Here is a 17,038-nt window from a genome sequence, read left to right as displayed (position 1 = left end):
CTAATGTATTTAAGAAATGATGACAAACATGTAGGATATTCCCTACAGATTAATAACTTACTGGAAAGCTTGATGGCACACACACACACATTAACCACACTGGGTCATTAATCCCAAAGAAGTACCTTGCAGTGAGGTCGCTATTCCCATTATAAGATAATGAAAGGGAAAAAATCATACCTATTTTTTCTGGGGGCTCCATAGGATTTAAAGTCCCGCAGCTCTTACACTCAAAGGTTCTTTTCTATTTAGCATGATACATGAGTGACTTCAACTGTTTGGATACATGCCGGTTGACACACTAATTTTACTGCTACCCATTACTTTGATCAGCTTATGTTATACAAAAGAATTCAGTAGCTCCAGATCAATTTTTCTAGTATATCATAGCTTTCAAAGGTTTTCATGAGTACTCCTTTGCCAGATTTCAAGACTTCACTTTCGAGCTTAAGGTAGAAGGGTTTGTACTTATTCTATGATGCTTGCCTGTATTTCCTTAAAGAAAATCTCTGGTGCTTAAAGCCAACCAGAGTTAAATTCAAGTAAGTGCTTTAAGTATAGTTCATTCTCCTCATATACCAAGCTTCACAAAAACCCATTAGAGACATTTACTTGTGAAACTACAGTGTAAGAGCAGGCATGCCTCTCACACAGTCATATGGATTTGAAGTGTGATGCTATGGCTAAATAAGAGCTCCCTGTCTTATGTCTGCCATCATTCAAAACAAAAACAAAAACAAAACAGACAAACAAACAAAAAAAAAAAAAACACGATGGTATGCAATACACAGTGGAGGTAGAAAGAAAAGATCTGACAAATATTTATCAGTAGGTGAATAAACACACTCCACACTACTCTCTCCTCCCACCCCCTCTCTCCCTCCCCTTTCTTTCTTTATTTGAAACAGCAGGATGATGATGAACAGAAAATCATTCAGGCTATTCCCGTATTTTAAAAATACATTACCTGAGTCGGTAGAATAGACTCGGAAACTCTTGTCCCAGAAGCCACAGACCAAGATGTAACGATTATCAGAGGTGATGACAAAACACTGGGAATGTACCTGAATGCTTTGGTCTAAAAGATCAGTGATTTGCCTTCTGTGCATACCTGTATTGCTGGCTGAACAGAAAGACACAGAAATCAATAAATTTCAGCATCCACGTACAAAGAACAAAAGCACATTTTAGAATCTTTATGCTCACACCAAAACTATTTCTTACTGCTGTTACTTGTTTTTGTGGCAGGGATATTTCCTTTCTGTTTTTACTATAAAATACTAATTACACTTCTGGGAACAATGATAATTCCTAGAACTATATATTCTAAAATAGAGGAAATCCTTTCTTTAAGTAAAATGTAACTGACAAATATAAATGAAAGACTGCAAAAATGAAAAATACATAAAAATGTAATAAGCTTCCTACCCCAAAATTTCTAGCATAGGAAATTAAAAATGTGTATGTACAGTGCTATATAGTGGCTTCAATGCAGCAAAGAACAGACTTATGATTTTTAAACTGTATACAAGTAGTGTTTCATTGCAAGCACTGTAATTTAAAAAGAATAACAGCAACAAATATTATCACCAGGCTCTTACAGAGCACTTCGCACATTTTGAGCACTGCACAGAAATTAACAAGCTCATATCCACAACCTGCTTTAGAGCTGAGAAATAATATTTATCCTACTTTGGTCACCTGCTGTGTTTTTTGTTTTTTGTTTTTTTTTTCATGTAATCTTGTATTGTGAACCAACAGAATGGACAGTAATCAAGGAACATATTTTTGTATTATATTTTGTCTTATTAATTGATGCATTCATGTATGTTTATATAGGTCCCAATAGGTATATACCATGAACATCCTACCCTGTAAGGAGAACTTTTAATATGCTTTGTTCTTGAGGGAACCTGGCTCCCATCCCAGGTAAATAAGTTCCCCTTATCCTGGGTTTGTCTGCCAACTGCTCAAAGCACCATCACTTCCATTCCAGGTGGACTGTGGGCCCTGTCTCTGTACTGGTCCAGTGTTCTTCTTGACAATTTGTTTTTATCTTCTTTCCATTCTCAGAGGCTAACCATCCCCTAAGCTTTGCTCTTATTCCATTCACTCTGTATCTTAACTTATTTATGTTTTCATTATGTATAAAACGATACTGTGTTGTCCATATTGGTAGCAAATAATTCTGTAAGGTACTGTTACTTGCTGTGCAGGTAACACATAACAGAGCATTGATCACTGCGGGGACCACTTAAAGAGCAACAACAGTGCTTAATAAATGCACAGTGAAGCGCTCTTTATTACTGTGACAAAATAATGGCAAATAAAACCAAAGAAACGTTCAGATCAACGTATTCAGTATAGCTAAGACTTTGAAAAGACTTTTCACCTAAAAAAAGAGGTCTATAATCTACATCATATCAGACATTACTGTTTTATATCTTCCTGTGCAACTAGAAAATGAGGAAAATGTGAATTTCTCCTTATGACTAAGACAGCAACAAGATTCCTGCTATAACCATAAAAGTGTAATTTTGTAGTCCTCTTAGGTGCCATTTCTAGGTAAATGTGTCTAGCCACAATTAAGAACCTTTAATATTATCTACATAATTACTTGCTTGTACCCAATGATGCTACTTAACAGTGACAAAGAAACCTTTAAACCTTTTAAACTATGTCCAATGTAATCACAAGGCTGATTTGAGATCTATTGTACGAAGAGAATTTAAAACATTTTTCAGAATGTATAATGTTAATGTGAAAGGTGCTTATACCAAAGAAAAGTATATTTTAAAGAAAAGATATGCCTAAAAATGGTATTTTAATCTTGAAAATTGTGAAAAATGTAAGTGATAATAAGAAATTCGTTCTTCACAAAGGGTAGAAAAATCATCAGGCTCAGTGTGATTTGTTGTCTTTTTGGATTTTTTTACTGTGATATTTGTTTTTAAGATCTATTTGATTGCAGGCTTTAAAGAATACATATTTCCTGCTCCAAACATATTTTTGGACGAAATCTATTTCAAGAAGGAAAACAGAGTTACAGCACATGTTTTACTCATTATAAATTATAATTACTCCATTATTCAGAGGGAATTGATTGCAAAAAACTTTCGGAAAACATTTCAATTTTATCAGCTCTGTAAAATGGTTTAATATGCCCAGAGTGTTCCTGATTTAATTATCATAGAGCTTATCTAGCAAAATGGCTACACAGCAACAATCTGTATCTATAGACCGATACTATGTGGTTCCTACTGATGTGTATACTCATTTTTGAAATTAATTCTCACTGGCTGACAAAATGCTCATTCCACCCTATCTAGAGAAGATCATTTTTGTTCTGTTCTATACTTTTATATTCGTTTGCTTTAGTTCTTTTTCACTTAAATTACCATTGACAGTTTAAAAAACAGAGCTAAGTTTGTACTCTAATATAATTGGGGAAAAAAAAATAAATCTCTTTTGTTCTCCTGTGAACTGTTGTGCAATTTGTTTATGTTTGGGGGCTAGGTTGTAAAGACTTTTCGGGTGTTGATCACTTTGAAGGCTCCATTTGCCAGGCTACATGCTCCCAAGTTACAGTCAAGGATACACTCCCCAAAGTATGGCGCTGCTGTGAAAGAACTGACCAAACTCTAACCATGCTAATAGAAAAATCAGCTCTATATAAACTAATAAACCTCTATAATAAAAAGTCATGAATTGAATCTATTACACTGAGTCATTAAATAGAAGTTAGACATTCCTCCACCCCTTTTTAATAAAAGAAAAACATACACAAATTTAACTAGTGATGGTGATCAAAAGATGCAATACCCTTGAAAAATGAATACTAATATCTCAATACTAAAACCTAGTGGGCAATATATTTCAACTTTGAAACCGCTTTGCAATTACACATTAATCCCCTCTGCCTGAACAGCAGGTCTATGAAGAAAGGATTGATCTCCTTTAATGATGAAACCCTGGCACCATGGTTTTATTTTTCACAACACGGTGCAGTTAAGAACCCCACTGTTATTATGAAAATTTCCTCAGCAAAGGAGCTCCATCACATTACCAGTGCACCAATTCATCATAACGTGCCTCGCTCCTGCTCATCAACAAGTCTGAGTGATGAAAAGATCCAATATTATCCTGACAGTACTTCATGCACATTCTCAATCACACATTATTACAGCATCCATATTAATTTTCACTGACACGCGTCCTAGGCCTGTTCAAATTAGGCAAACCAACGAGGGGGAGTTGATGAAATACCAGCATAGCCACAGCTCATTGCATTCCAATTTGCATGCAAATGGTTTATCAGGAAAATTCCATTCCCAGCAACCAGCAAGTGAAAAACAACCGTAATCTACACTTCAGGGCCACCATACAGAGCTTAATGAATCGCAAAGAGAGAAGGAAGTGACAGACCTATGAGAGGATCGATTTCCACTGGCAGCTGGTAAGGCTGGTCTTGTACAGCACCTTGATGAGCTGGAATTCAGGAAAGAAGATTTTAAAACTCTGCATTTTTTTAATATGTGATGCCACATACATTTTATAAATCAAAATTATGTCCATTTTTTTAACCATCCAAGATTCTTCTGCACCATAAAAAAAATAAAATAATCCAGGTGCTTTCACAGGCTGCTTATTAAACATTTATTTTAGATTAGTGCTATTCTGAATGTATGCCATCAGCAGCAGCTCCGGTCCTGAGCCATAAGCTCTAGCAGATGCTTTACTGGCAACCTCTCCTGTCGCAACAAAACAAAATTAAGTGGTAAAGAGCACTGAAAACAAAATGTGACAACCATCTGCTGACTGTAGCAAATACTATTTTCTCCTTTACTTTTTAAAGCACTGCTTTGAACAAGTAAAGCACAAAGGACTTTTTTTAATATGTCAGTTTATGATGCAGACAGGGAAATCTTATACAGTATTTAAGGAATCATCTATCACCAAAAAACATTTATTTGCAATTTTGCATAGAAGTTTATACATAATTCTGCAGACCTACATTTCATCTGAGCACCTGACATGACAGTGAGATGTTTGTCTCCTGAATTTTCTTTCAGTGCTAAAAAAAAGGCTATTTTTTTTCCACAGCTTTGCTAAAAGCAAGCAAGCAACTCCCACCAAACAGCCCAAGACATTGCAAGTGGAACAAAACATAATAGCTGAATACTTACATCTATGATTTTTCTAACTATCCTCCATAGCTTAATATAAAAATTAGTATAATCTGAACAGTTTCCTGAGAAATTGGGAAGTCAAGGTTCTGCTGTGATGAAACACTAATGCAGAACAAAATAGGAAATCTGCATGACAAAATAGAGGCCCTCTGTTGGGTACTAGTGCCATTACACATCAGCAAAGCCACCAAACTCATCTACTAAAGCAGTAACGATATTTTTAATACACATCATTGACAACTAGTTACTTGGCAACTTAATGTTCTTATCATGATGCCTCATTAGTAAAGACAATGCTCAGCCCACAGCAGGAGATAAAGAGTAGTACTGATACCTGACCTGTAACCTCAGCAAATCCCATTTTGGTATAAAATTTGAAGGCAACAATAGCGAAGACTAGTTTCAGGTGTCCATATCCGGATCTCTTAAGTGTGGTATATCACTAACAGCCTGCAGGCTTGATCAAGATGCTCTCACAGAGGTGGGGTGAAGTGGTTTTTTGTTGGGTTCTGTTTTTTATTCGGCTGGTATCAGGGTTTTTATTTTGAACTGTAGGTTTTCTCAAGAATTATGTAAAGGTATGACAACCATAAAATATCTCCAAATAAAAAAAAAAAAAAAGTGACTCAAAAGCACAGATGACTATTCTCCCTTTCAGAAGAGAGGGGAAAAAAAAAAAAAAAAAAAACAATATGTGAAGGTTTCTTTCAACTCATAATAGTTGATTACTACACTCAAAAACCAGTTGCTACTCTCAACAGATGCTTGCTTTCTCTCAGATGACCAACCAGGAGGCTTATGAGGAAGTCAAAATCAACTCCTACCACTTCAGAATCTTTTCTCTTCCCTTGACTGTGGCACATCCTCAGAGACATTTTTAAAAGGCTGGGTATTATATGCCCAAGGTCACACATCCAAGGTATGAGAGTATATTGTCATCCTCCTTTCAAACAAATGTCAAGAGCCCTGTAAATAGTTCTTGCTCATACGATGTTATCTAGACAAGCCTCCCTTCCTCCCTTCCTTCACGCCTTTCTTTTTAAGCATTTCTTGGGTGGGTGAAATAATACATAGATCTTTCTACTTGCACAAAGTTGAGAGGTAATTTGTAAAAATCAGGAAAAAGCATGGGAGTTATCTGTCTTTTTTTTCAAAATGTAATCAGATACCTTAGCAGGAATTTTAGTGATATGAGTATTACTTTGGTGCAAATATTTTCTATATAAGTTATTTGAGTAGAAACTCTTTTTTTCCCCTTTTTTGAAAAGCCTTTGACCAGATTTACTGCACAGAACACAAATAAAACTATCTTTCAGGGCTTGGGCCTGAACCTGTCATAGCTAGAGAAAAGAGGATGAGTCCCTTTAGAATTGAAAATAGAATGGCTATATTCTCAAGTCCAACACATTTTTTAAAGTATAATGAATTTGATTGATTGCTATGCTAATGGATATCTTCTTTTCCTTTCATATTGACAAATACATAAGCACCTAATAACTTTAGGATGTTTCAGTCACAGAAGAAACTGACTTCCCACATATTTTTATCTTGTAATTCTCATTGAGTGGCTTTAACAGTAGAATATGGTGTTCATAATAAACAAGAAAAAGATAGCAGAAAAGACTTCAGCCAAATTCTGCATGCTTTAGAACTTCTCTTTGACGTGATGTGGTGCAGGTTTCCATCATCTGTTTGAAGAGTAAATTGAAGAGGAATAGTGTGACTGTTTATTATGATCAAGCAGTGATATATTGTTTTTGTCTTCCTGCTTATTTCTTGATGACATGGAGGGATTTTTTTCAAACAGTTTGTTGTTACACTCCTTTTGTGTGCCACATATCTCACAATTCAATAGTTCAGATTACCTTTTTAAGGAGAAACTAAGTCCATATGTGAAGAGCACGCCACATCAGTGAATGGGGCTTGCACTTCACACTTTAAATTTAAAACAGTTTGGCAGCAAATTTTGAAGGGACAATAGATGTACCACTTGATTGCAGTGATTTCTTATGCTACTTATTTTAATTTACTTACCGGGAAGATTATGCCACTTGTTTACAGCAAATAGCCTATTTGCAGTAACTGTGATCACAGCAGGGTTGGTCAGACCTGGCTGGGTGTTGGCTGCTACATGAGTAACAGGGGAGTTGGATGGGAACTTTAGAACCATGATAACATCCTGTTGAGCTTGGTCTGTGAACATCAATGGACTCTGCAGGAGGAGATACTGTTGAGTGCACACAACAAGAACCCAGATACATGGGAAAAGAAAACACAGGGAGGAGAAGACAGGACAAGAGAAGGAAGACTGCATTAAAACCCACAAGATCCAAAAGCAGCTGCAGTGAAAAGCAAATGCAGTAATAGTGAAGAGGCTTATGGAAACGACCATTTTAGGTAGAAATTCTCCATGTACACAATTAAGTTGACTGCCTTGCTGAATAGGGATGTCTAAATACAGGCTTTGCTCCAGATCACTGAAGATTACACCAAAAGTTTCCAATCACCTAACTCTGCCAAAAGAATTCTCCTTCATATATATCTACAGAGATAGCATGTCAAGGAAAGCAGTGCCAAACTAGGAGGGAACAACAACAACAAAAAAAGAGTAAGCAAAAGAAATTCCTGCTCCCAGAGACTGTCTCAAGTTGCATTACATTGGCAGACTACAATTCTTTACAAGCCAGATGAGAACATAAAAGCACATTAAAATAAACAGATACACACATAGACTAGATATATGTTCTGTATATATTTCTGGTGTACAAAAATAAGATTTATGAATGCAAAGCAGAAGACTTCACTGCAAATGTGTTTCAAAGGACAAACATAATTAAATGCAGTTGTAAAGAATGTAAAGTGGACGTGATTACAGACTATCCTGTGTTGTTTCTAGAAATACTAATGGGAAGGAATGAATCCAGACTCTCATTTTCACCATGATATTTTTAGGGTTTAGGTTTTTTCATTTGATAAGTTGAGAAGATTAATAACTTTTTTTAACTAAGATCTCTAACGACAGTGTGAATGTCAAATCAAAATATCAGGGACCCGAGAGATGGATGTCAAGCAAAGGAGGAAAAGCAAATGCAATAATAGTGGATTTGCAATTGCGTGGTGTACCTAAAAAAGAGAACTCCACTGAGATGTAGAAATACAACCATCCTAGCGACCAGTAGCCATATTGTATTTGTGTTCTTCTAGTATTTGTATTTTTCTAGAAACTGAAATAGAACACAAATGAAGTGTTCTTGGCTATTTTCCACCTGCAATATTTCATTACATATATGTGTATGTAACTACATACATTTAATGTATACTTATACAGAACTAATAAGAAAATTAAATAGATTTGCATTTTTATTATCACTCCTTTTTAAAAAGTTATTAAGAGTACTTAGAAAAACATATTGCTCTATGAATTCCTATTTACAGTCTTTGCATAAAGGTGTAAATAAAAGCAACTAATAAGCTACCCAGACACCCTTCTGAGCAAGTGGCTAAAAGCCAATCAATATTATGAGTTAATCCTCCCTGGATGCTCATTCAATTAAAGGTGTCAGTAATGCCTCATCTGATGTGGCCTCAATTAAATCCAGCTATCTGATGGTTGAAAACACAAGGGGATACAGCAACAGCAGCAAACCCAGACAAATAGGCAGCCTTCGTGTGACTGCTAATTACTACACCTGGTGTATATTATGGCTTGTGCACTTAACACAGCACGTGGTAGCTTACAATTCGGTTGTATTCATGCATACAGGCACATACACAGGAAAACAGAAAACTCGGGAAATAATGCAACTAGAAATAATTTAGAATGGTGACAGGGAAAACATCCTTACTGCATTTCAGCTCCAGGAATGCTACTTTTAAAATGCTTACTACAGTGCTATTATAATATCATGTATTAATAACCACAAGACTAGTCAAAGCAAGTGGAGAATTAAGTTTTTTTTTTTTCTGTGTGTAACAGCCCCAAAAAACCACTGTAGTTAGAAATGGTTTACTTCACAAAATTCAATTTTTTCATTACAGACTAACTCTTGACTAATTCAGCATCATGAAAAATATTATGATCAAACCACATAGACTGCTTCCTGGCATGAGATCTATTTATCTAACAATGGGTCTGACAAACATGTCAACAAACAGCTTCTCAAGTTCCTCTTCTTACTGAAACAAGTCTCTGTAAGTTACTGCATGTGCATGGTACACAGCATCATGACAGAGGGGGACACATCCAGCGTATAGATGAGGATGCTTGGGCTCCCCAAGATCCCTTTTGACAGAGCTGTTCTGAAAAAGAGCCCCTTGGCTGCATACACTGCAGGTCATTGCACTGGTCTGCTGGCTCTCTCCTGCCCTAGGACACCATGTGGGAGGTACACAGGGCCAGCAGATCACAGAACAGCACAATCAGCTTTGTCCATCCAGTACATGGGATCTGAGGGCAAAGCCAGTCTACAGCACAGCTGTCAAAGAGTAATGTGCACATGCTGCACAAACAGTGTTGGGGGGGACAGTCAGCTGAGCAAGCTCCACGCACAACATCTTTATATATTTGCATTTGAGAAAGGTTAGTAGCTCAATTTGACAAAGAAGTTTTCATTTCTTAGACTCTTGGATTGCAAGGTTTTTAAGCTACTTTGGACAGATTTCTGATTTTTGTGTAATTTTTCTAAAACCATTTGAACTTTTGATATGTTTTTAATCTAATAACCTCAGTCAGCCTGCGTAGGATATAGAGATCATGTTTTACAGAACATACATGAAGAAAATTCCTTTATGTCTTTATGTCTTTCGTTCTCTCCCTCTCTCTCTCTTTTTTTTTTTTTTTTTTTTAAAATACATTTCAGGATAAAACATCCATCATAACAATAAGGGAATGTAACCTTTTGAAAAACTTGTGAATTAGCAGACCATTTGCTCCACTTGTCACAGTATCATTTAACATACTTAGTTCTGGATCTATGACAACACAAATGATATTTTAGACCCAAGGACTGCACACAACATGATATGGAAAGTAATCAGTAATAAAATAATAGTTTGTATAATAAAATTATATTAGACACAAGTAGAGGTAAAAGGGAAAGCATGCTAATGCTCACTGCCTGGATTTTATCACCCTAGCTTTACTGCAAAACACATTTAGTCACATTCTTTGCTATGTAAGTTTCAGCTCATGAATTCCTAGTAATCCTGGTTTTAGGGGAAAACCTATGCCTGGGGGAAAAGACAAGGAAGTTCCACCTCCTAAATCCATGCTTCTTGGGGAATCTGCCAAAGATTAACTAAATTGTCTCCATGATGACTGGCTCTCACCTGTACAGGTATGGTATTAACAAAATAAACTGATGAAGTGTTCTTAGATTACACTGACAAAAAAGGTCTGTACTAGAAATCAATACAATCCTTCCAGCAATAAATAAAAGAATAGTTAAGCATTGCATACATTCACAGTCCTACAGACTCGTAACTCATCTGCTCTTTTTAATAACACAAGTCCACGACCACATAAAAGAAATGCAAAGTAGCAGGTACTGTAACTGTAAAATAGCAAAGGAAGCAAACAGAATGGCAGGTCACAAAGAGTTAATGTGGTACTTACCACCTGCATGGCAGAACTTCTTGGAGGATGTGGTTCTATGAGCAGTTGGGAAGGGGTCTGTCCAAAACTTCGTATTTGAGCTTCAACAGCCTGGAAAAGGCACAGGCAGGTTTGCATGTTAAGAGGTGCTAATTACAGGCAATAGAACCATAACTGTCACCTGAAAATGTCATTCCACACTTCTGGCTTGTTTCATGTTGAAAATCAACCCCGTGTGTTCACTGTGGGGCTAAGTGCTTGGCACTGGTACTAAGAATGAGGTAATCATTTTAGTACTGTGGATGCTATTTCCATGAGAAACTCTGCAAAACCTCATCCTGCTCAATGATATTAAACAGAAACCAGCTATTATAATCAGAAACCCTCTTTATTGGCTCCATTTTTCCTTTCTAACACTGGCTTATCCTGTTTGTATCATAACTCAGACACAAAAGTTAATTTTTTAAAAGTTTCTCTATGTATTAAGCATTCTACTTTTTTTATTTAAACTGCATCGCCTAGTTTCAACAGCAAGAACTACAATGAAAGCTACTGCAAACTATGTTTTTAATTTTCATTTTTATCCCCCAAAAAATAAACAACAGCAACACTGATACTAAATGCAACTAAAGGGGAATGTGAAGATATACTGCTTTTTTTTTTTTCACTGCATCTTCAGAAGCATGCTATATCATTTTTTTCTTAGGGCACAGATGAAGATGCCATTTAATGCTTTGTCATTTATTATTTATTTTTAAATGTGTGAACTTATACCAATTGCCTACACATGCCCAACTTGTTTTCCATGTTTCCACCTATTGGCCCACTGGTTCAAATTAAAATCATGCAGCCAAAATTCAACAAGTTATTTTTTCTCAGCCAAGCAGCTGAACTATCCACACGATCATGTTAATCCTACAGAAAATCTCAAGTAATTCATTTTAGATTAATTTCTTTCATTGTGAGCTAAAATAAGTAAAATTACCTTGTAATGGCTGTCAGCTATCAGCTCACATATGGGCTGATATTTCAGTTTCTCTTTGTTGCACGGTGCATCGAGCACTACATTCCCAAAAGTGTCTGGTAATGCTGAATACCCAAGGTGAGGTACTATTAGCAAGTGCTAAAAATCAGAAAACCAGGCCTTTCAGTAAAGTGCTTTAAACGGGGCACTTGAATGGTAGAACACAAAAGCACTAGCTAATTTTTAGCTTTTATAGCAGGATCGTTCTTTCTCTCTGAGATTCTTCTTTTTCATGGTTTAACACTTATCTTATTCTTACAAACAATTATTTTACTTATTAATAAAGATTAGTACTAGGAAACACAGTCGTCTCCTGTTATAGGAATAACATCAAAAGTAGAATGCACCTGAGGCCTTCATATCACCAAATTAATAATGCTCTGAGATAGGAAATGTGCCATCCAAAACAGTACATTTGGTAGGGCTTTTGGAATACCTGAACTCATCAGAATAGGACTTCAAATTACTCTATGGTCAGATTATAACTCTTGCCCATTCTGGAAAGTACCTTAATCTTCAAAGAACTGATGAATACATAAATTAAGCAAAAGCTCGGTGTAATCTGCCATACAAATGCTGAAATTCAAGGAGTACTTTTTGAGGAACAGCAATATCAGATTCATGAAACACTAAAGCTCAGTAAGGTCATCAGAGCCCCCTTTCTAGTGACAAAACATCCTAAATTAAAGTTCAAATCTAGATTGTTGTGACTTGAGATATCAAGGGAATCACAGTTGCATAGAATTTGAGGTCCCTTTAGACATGTGGCAAGAACAAAGCAACATCTTACTGATCAGCAGCTCTACCCTCCCTGTAAAAAGCCGAAAGCATCCAGATTAAAAGATTTGCCTATGTTTACTTGCAGATTAAGTGGGTATTTTTACTAGCAAATTGAAAATCTGTTTTGCAATGAAGGTGGTACCAGAAGAATATAAGATGCAAAATGTAGACAGTCCTGGATGCAAGTTATTCTGTGCATGTTAAAATCTTTAGGGCAAACCTACAGAGTGTGTTTATGTCTCCATATTTTTTCCATATTACTCAAAATGAATAAAATACTTTTTGAAGCACAACTCCCATGCATTTATTTTAGACAGAGCTGAAAATAGCATTGATAAGATGAGGAAATAATAAGCTTCAGATTTGTTAACTTGCTTCTACATGGACTTACAATCAATATAGATACTTCCATTAAAGAGAATCAGAGTTTTGTGATACCCATTGAATCTGCTGTGTCCTTTAATTTCCACTGCTACTTCTACAAACTATACTCGCTTACAGAGTGCCAGTACTAAGAAAGGAAAAATTAAGCACAGGAACATATTAATGCAGAGCATCTCAAATACATTAATCATAACAAGAGCACATAGTGATGTAGAACAAAAATCAGATGTTAAACTTGCTTCAGTCAATGAAAAATCAGTGGTCAGAACACTATTTTTCAATGTCTAAACCTTGAGAAGCTCACCACCATCCATTAAAAGCTGGAGGAGACACAGTTATGATTCCACTGCTTACTCACACACTTGATGCTCATCATTATCAGATGAACAGAACACACTGCAGCAGCAGAACAGCTATTCATCTCCCAGCCTGCCTTAGAACAGAGGATAATCCCTCCGGGATCTTAAAAGAAGTATAAAATGTTCTGCTCAACCAGCGAGTAAATAGTCATTGCCTATTTTCACACAACTGGTGGTCCATCACCACAAACTGCTGACTGATGGGACAGTTTTTTTGCCAAAGCCTATCTTAGGGGACCAAAAATTCTCAGTTTTCAGTCTGTATGTAACAGTCTGTTTCCACATCCATGTTTATAATCTAACTGGAGTTTGGGATTTACAGTTTAGGCACAAACAAGTCTTCTAGACTCATTAGCTTCCATTTGGTCCTCACATACTTTAAGAGAACATGCATTTCTAGGAATACAATGGCCCACTGAAACAGTCTTTCTCTTTCAGCCAATGGAAATGGGAAAATTCACATTTGGATCACATCCTACCACAGGTAAAAGTTTGATAAAACATCAAAATTGTGTATAGAGTACAGGCACAGATAGTGGCATCTGTATGTTCTCTTTACCACGCATCTTCAGAGATCCAACAGAAATTTGCAGAACTTGAGTAAAAATCAAGGCAACAACACCTGAACAATCGTGTCTAGACATTGCAGCTGGAGTTCAGCATAAAAACCTCTTGCATTCCTTTTCATTACTAATAAAAATGTAAAATTTTTTTCTTTAGCTTCAAGGCTTCTTCATTCTGACCAAGACACTGTACTAGCTCCCCCCAATGATTAGTTCCTTGTCACAGATTGTATTCAAAGTCTATCCAGATGTCAACAGTACATGTTCTCATATCTGATGATGTCTCAGTCAGAAGGATCACATATAGAAGATGCAAGATGACCTCTCTCCAGCAGCAGAAACATACAATGGTGGTGAAGCTAGAATCAATCCACATTCTCTCAATTTACATAACAAGAGAAAGAGAAATATGGGGGCATTTTAGTCACCAGATGTCACTCAGACTTTTATTCAACCTGCCAAAGAAAATCAGCTAGGAGCACCGAATGCTTTCCTCAGAAAGATAACTATTATTTCCTTTAAGATAAAGGAAAAGAACCTACTACTTACCAGAGAATATACAATAAAATGATCATGGGTCAAGAAGCCATCAACTTACTTTCTAAGAAATTATAGCCCGGCTTCTAACTTCATTTTCTTGAAAGAGGCATTAATAGCGTTAGTCAGCATTACTAAGAGATGGCCAGCCTCTTCTAATGGCAGAGGAAGAGGAAGTATTCTGACACTGCTGAATCTCTTAGAAGCATACAACTTCTTGATTACTATAGGCACAAATATTTGGGAAATTTTCTATTTTCTATTGAAGGCACTGTATAACTGGAAAGGAATAAGCTTTGTTGAAAGATACCTTTACTTCTACAAACTCTTATCTCTGAAAGCGTGCTGCATACCACAAAGTAAAAGATAATATCATTCAACATTTTGTTTCACTGCTTCTCAAATATCTCAGTAAAATAGCTTTCTTCCTGTTAATCCGCTACAAAAACAAAACTTTGGTAAGGCCAGAATTGTTTCAGATGCTACAGCAAGAAGTAATAAAATGAAACAAGCTAACTAACTCTTTACTATAATTCACACAGTATCCATCTCAAGCCATGTATTAATATGACAAACATTGTGTTTCAAATGTTAATTAATTTGTAAGCACCGAAGTCATAAGCAAATTTCACAAGTTAATATTTATCTGATTACCACAATACAGTGTTCCTACAAAAATCTCCTGGATTATCTCCTCTTTTCTTGGGGGTTGAGAAGAGGAGAGGGGGGAATAAGGAAGCAAATTAAAAGAAAAGGAGCGAAAAAATAAAACTTGCTGTAGCTATAGTACAGCTTTTGGCTACTGCTTAACACAGATCTTTTCAGTCTCTGAACCTACCCTCTAATCTAACTGTGAAGCAAGTTAATTCAACAGTATGCAGTACCCACCAAATACGGCTGTAAATTTTTTGGGAAGGAGGGTGATGGGGAGGTTGAACATATGGATGCAGTTAAGGTAAAAACAGATGTTTGTTACTTTTCTTTGCAGCAACACTCAGAAACTAAGTCAAAATTGCTTTTTTTTTCATGTTTATGTCTGAAAGAACTATAAAATTAAATATGAGGGAGGGAGGGTGGAGGGGGAACTGCAGTGAGTGTCACAGAGAAAGAATGAAACGGTCTCTAGTTTTGAACTCGAATCCTGAAATGAAGGCCTGTATAGTTAAAAAGCAAGACATACACCATTTAACTCTAGATTTAAAGACCCTTAAAAGAGACCTAATTCAGAGTGGCTTTCATCATGCATGCTCAGACACAAAGCACCAAACTGTCTAAAGAGTCTAAGAGCACACCATACCCATGTTAAACTGCACCCTATAGCTTGAACGCCCAATTACAGGTTACACACTTATCGTTACAAAGAGGCTACTTTCTGTCAGTGTGTCTTTACATATCTGTATGTGAGTATTTCCAGTTACTTCTCAATTATCAGTAGGATTTAAATGCCAAACATTTGAAAGCTCAGGTGAAAAAACCTCATGCACTGCAACATATATTCTTTCAGAATGTGTGTTAGGAACAGGAAAGGTTTGGGGGTTCATCCTCCTTCCTTATACCCATTATTTACGTCCAGAAAAAAACAGCCCTCACAAAAATAATTACTTTGGCTCTCTGCCGCTCCTACCTCACTTTTCAATATTCAAAAATGTTTACACACATGTTCCTCAGTGATTTCTATTGGCTTGAGTGATACACAATTATGATTACTTCTCTTCCCTCTCCTTCCACCCAGATGTTGCTTTGCAGCACCAGAGAACACAGACCATTTGACAGGTTTCCCTTCAGACAGCGAAGCGGAATGGCTTAGCAGCTAACCGACTAGCTCCCTTCCCCGTGGGATGGCGATTAAAATCAAGCTCTGATAACAAGTGATCAGAAAGCCTCTTCTGACCCGATAGTCACTTACGCTTCCATGGTACAGTTCTTAGCTCAATTCCTCACGGACTGCAGTCCTGATAACACTAGCCAGAGAACAAGCATGATTCATACCAATTAGATAAAATTGCTGAAAACAGGCTGAAGATTACAGAAGAGAAGCCTGTCGTAGTACCCTCTCCCCTTGTTTCATAACAATCCCCATTAGATCAAGATTGTGAAAAATGGGCAAAATGCTTTTCTGAAACTGGCAATGTATACACTTGCTGACTGTACACCTGCCCTGGGGATATTGCACTACACTTGACCCAGGGAAAAAATAAAGCACTCAAATGTTCATATAGGAAATTCACACACTCACATCAACTGTTCTCAAAATACAAGAGGCCTAATTTCTTCATGCCAAAACAGAAAATCCTTCTTTTGTTTTGACCTCACAAATCAGACCCTTTTCATCGAATCATTCCAATTATTTATTTTATCAATTGAACTATGCACTTAATGTACTGTTTAAAAAAAAAATTGCCTCTCCTAGGCTTGTTGTATAACAAATGGCAGGGGAGGAAGGGAGCAAGGAGGGAAGAAAGGATAAAGAAAAGAAAGATCAAGTGTTACATACTGTTCTGCAAGTATCATTAAGCACACCTACAAAACGTTTGTGATAATGGAGTGTAAAAGATTTCTCTTGTAGCCCACTAATGCTGTTACTACTTCAGCTCAAGTAGCGTGGGTCA

At 36.5% G+C, this 17,038-nt stretch overlaps 1 protein-coding gene across 6 annotated transcripts in view; it reads right to left on the bottom strand.

Annotated features, from left to right (window-relative positions):
• Window positions 1-17,038, bottom strand: part of LRBA (LPS responsive beige-like anchor protein) — a 398,303-nt gene that overhangs the window by 32,087 nt on the left and 349,178 nt on the right. For 5 of the 6 annotated variants that reach the window (XM_032187390.1, XM_032187391.1, XM_032187393.1 and 2 more), the window contains 4 exons: window positions 10,804-10,893; window positions 7,224-7,416; window positions 4,426-4,488; window positions 968-1,123 (listed from right to left, as the gene is read on the bottom strand). In XM_032187390.1, coding sequence (XP_032043281.1) covers window positions 968-1,123; window positions 4,426-4,488; window positions 7,224-7,416; window positions 10,804-10,893 — 502 coding nt within the window. The remainder of the gene's footprint in view (window positions 1-967; window positions 1,124-4,425; window positions 4,489-7,223; window positions 7,417-10,803; window positions 10,894-17,038) is intronic. The other variant, XM_032187392.1, reaches the window with a different exon arrangement.

This window comes from Aythya fuligula, chromosome 4 (assembly GCF_009819795.1).
Source record: "Aythya fuligula isolate bAytFul2 chromosome 4, bAytFul2.pri, whole genome shotgun sequence".
Taxonomy (NCBI): Eukaryota; Metazoa; Chordata; class Aves; order Anseriformes; family Anatidae; genus Aythya; species Aythya fuligula.
Note: the sequence above shows the minus strand (reverse complement) of the source record. Positions and strands in the feature narration are given on the sequence as shown.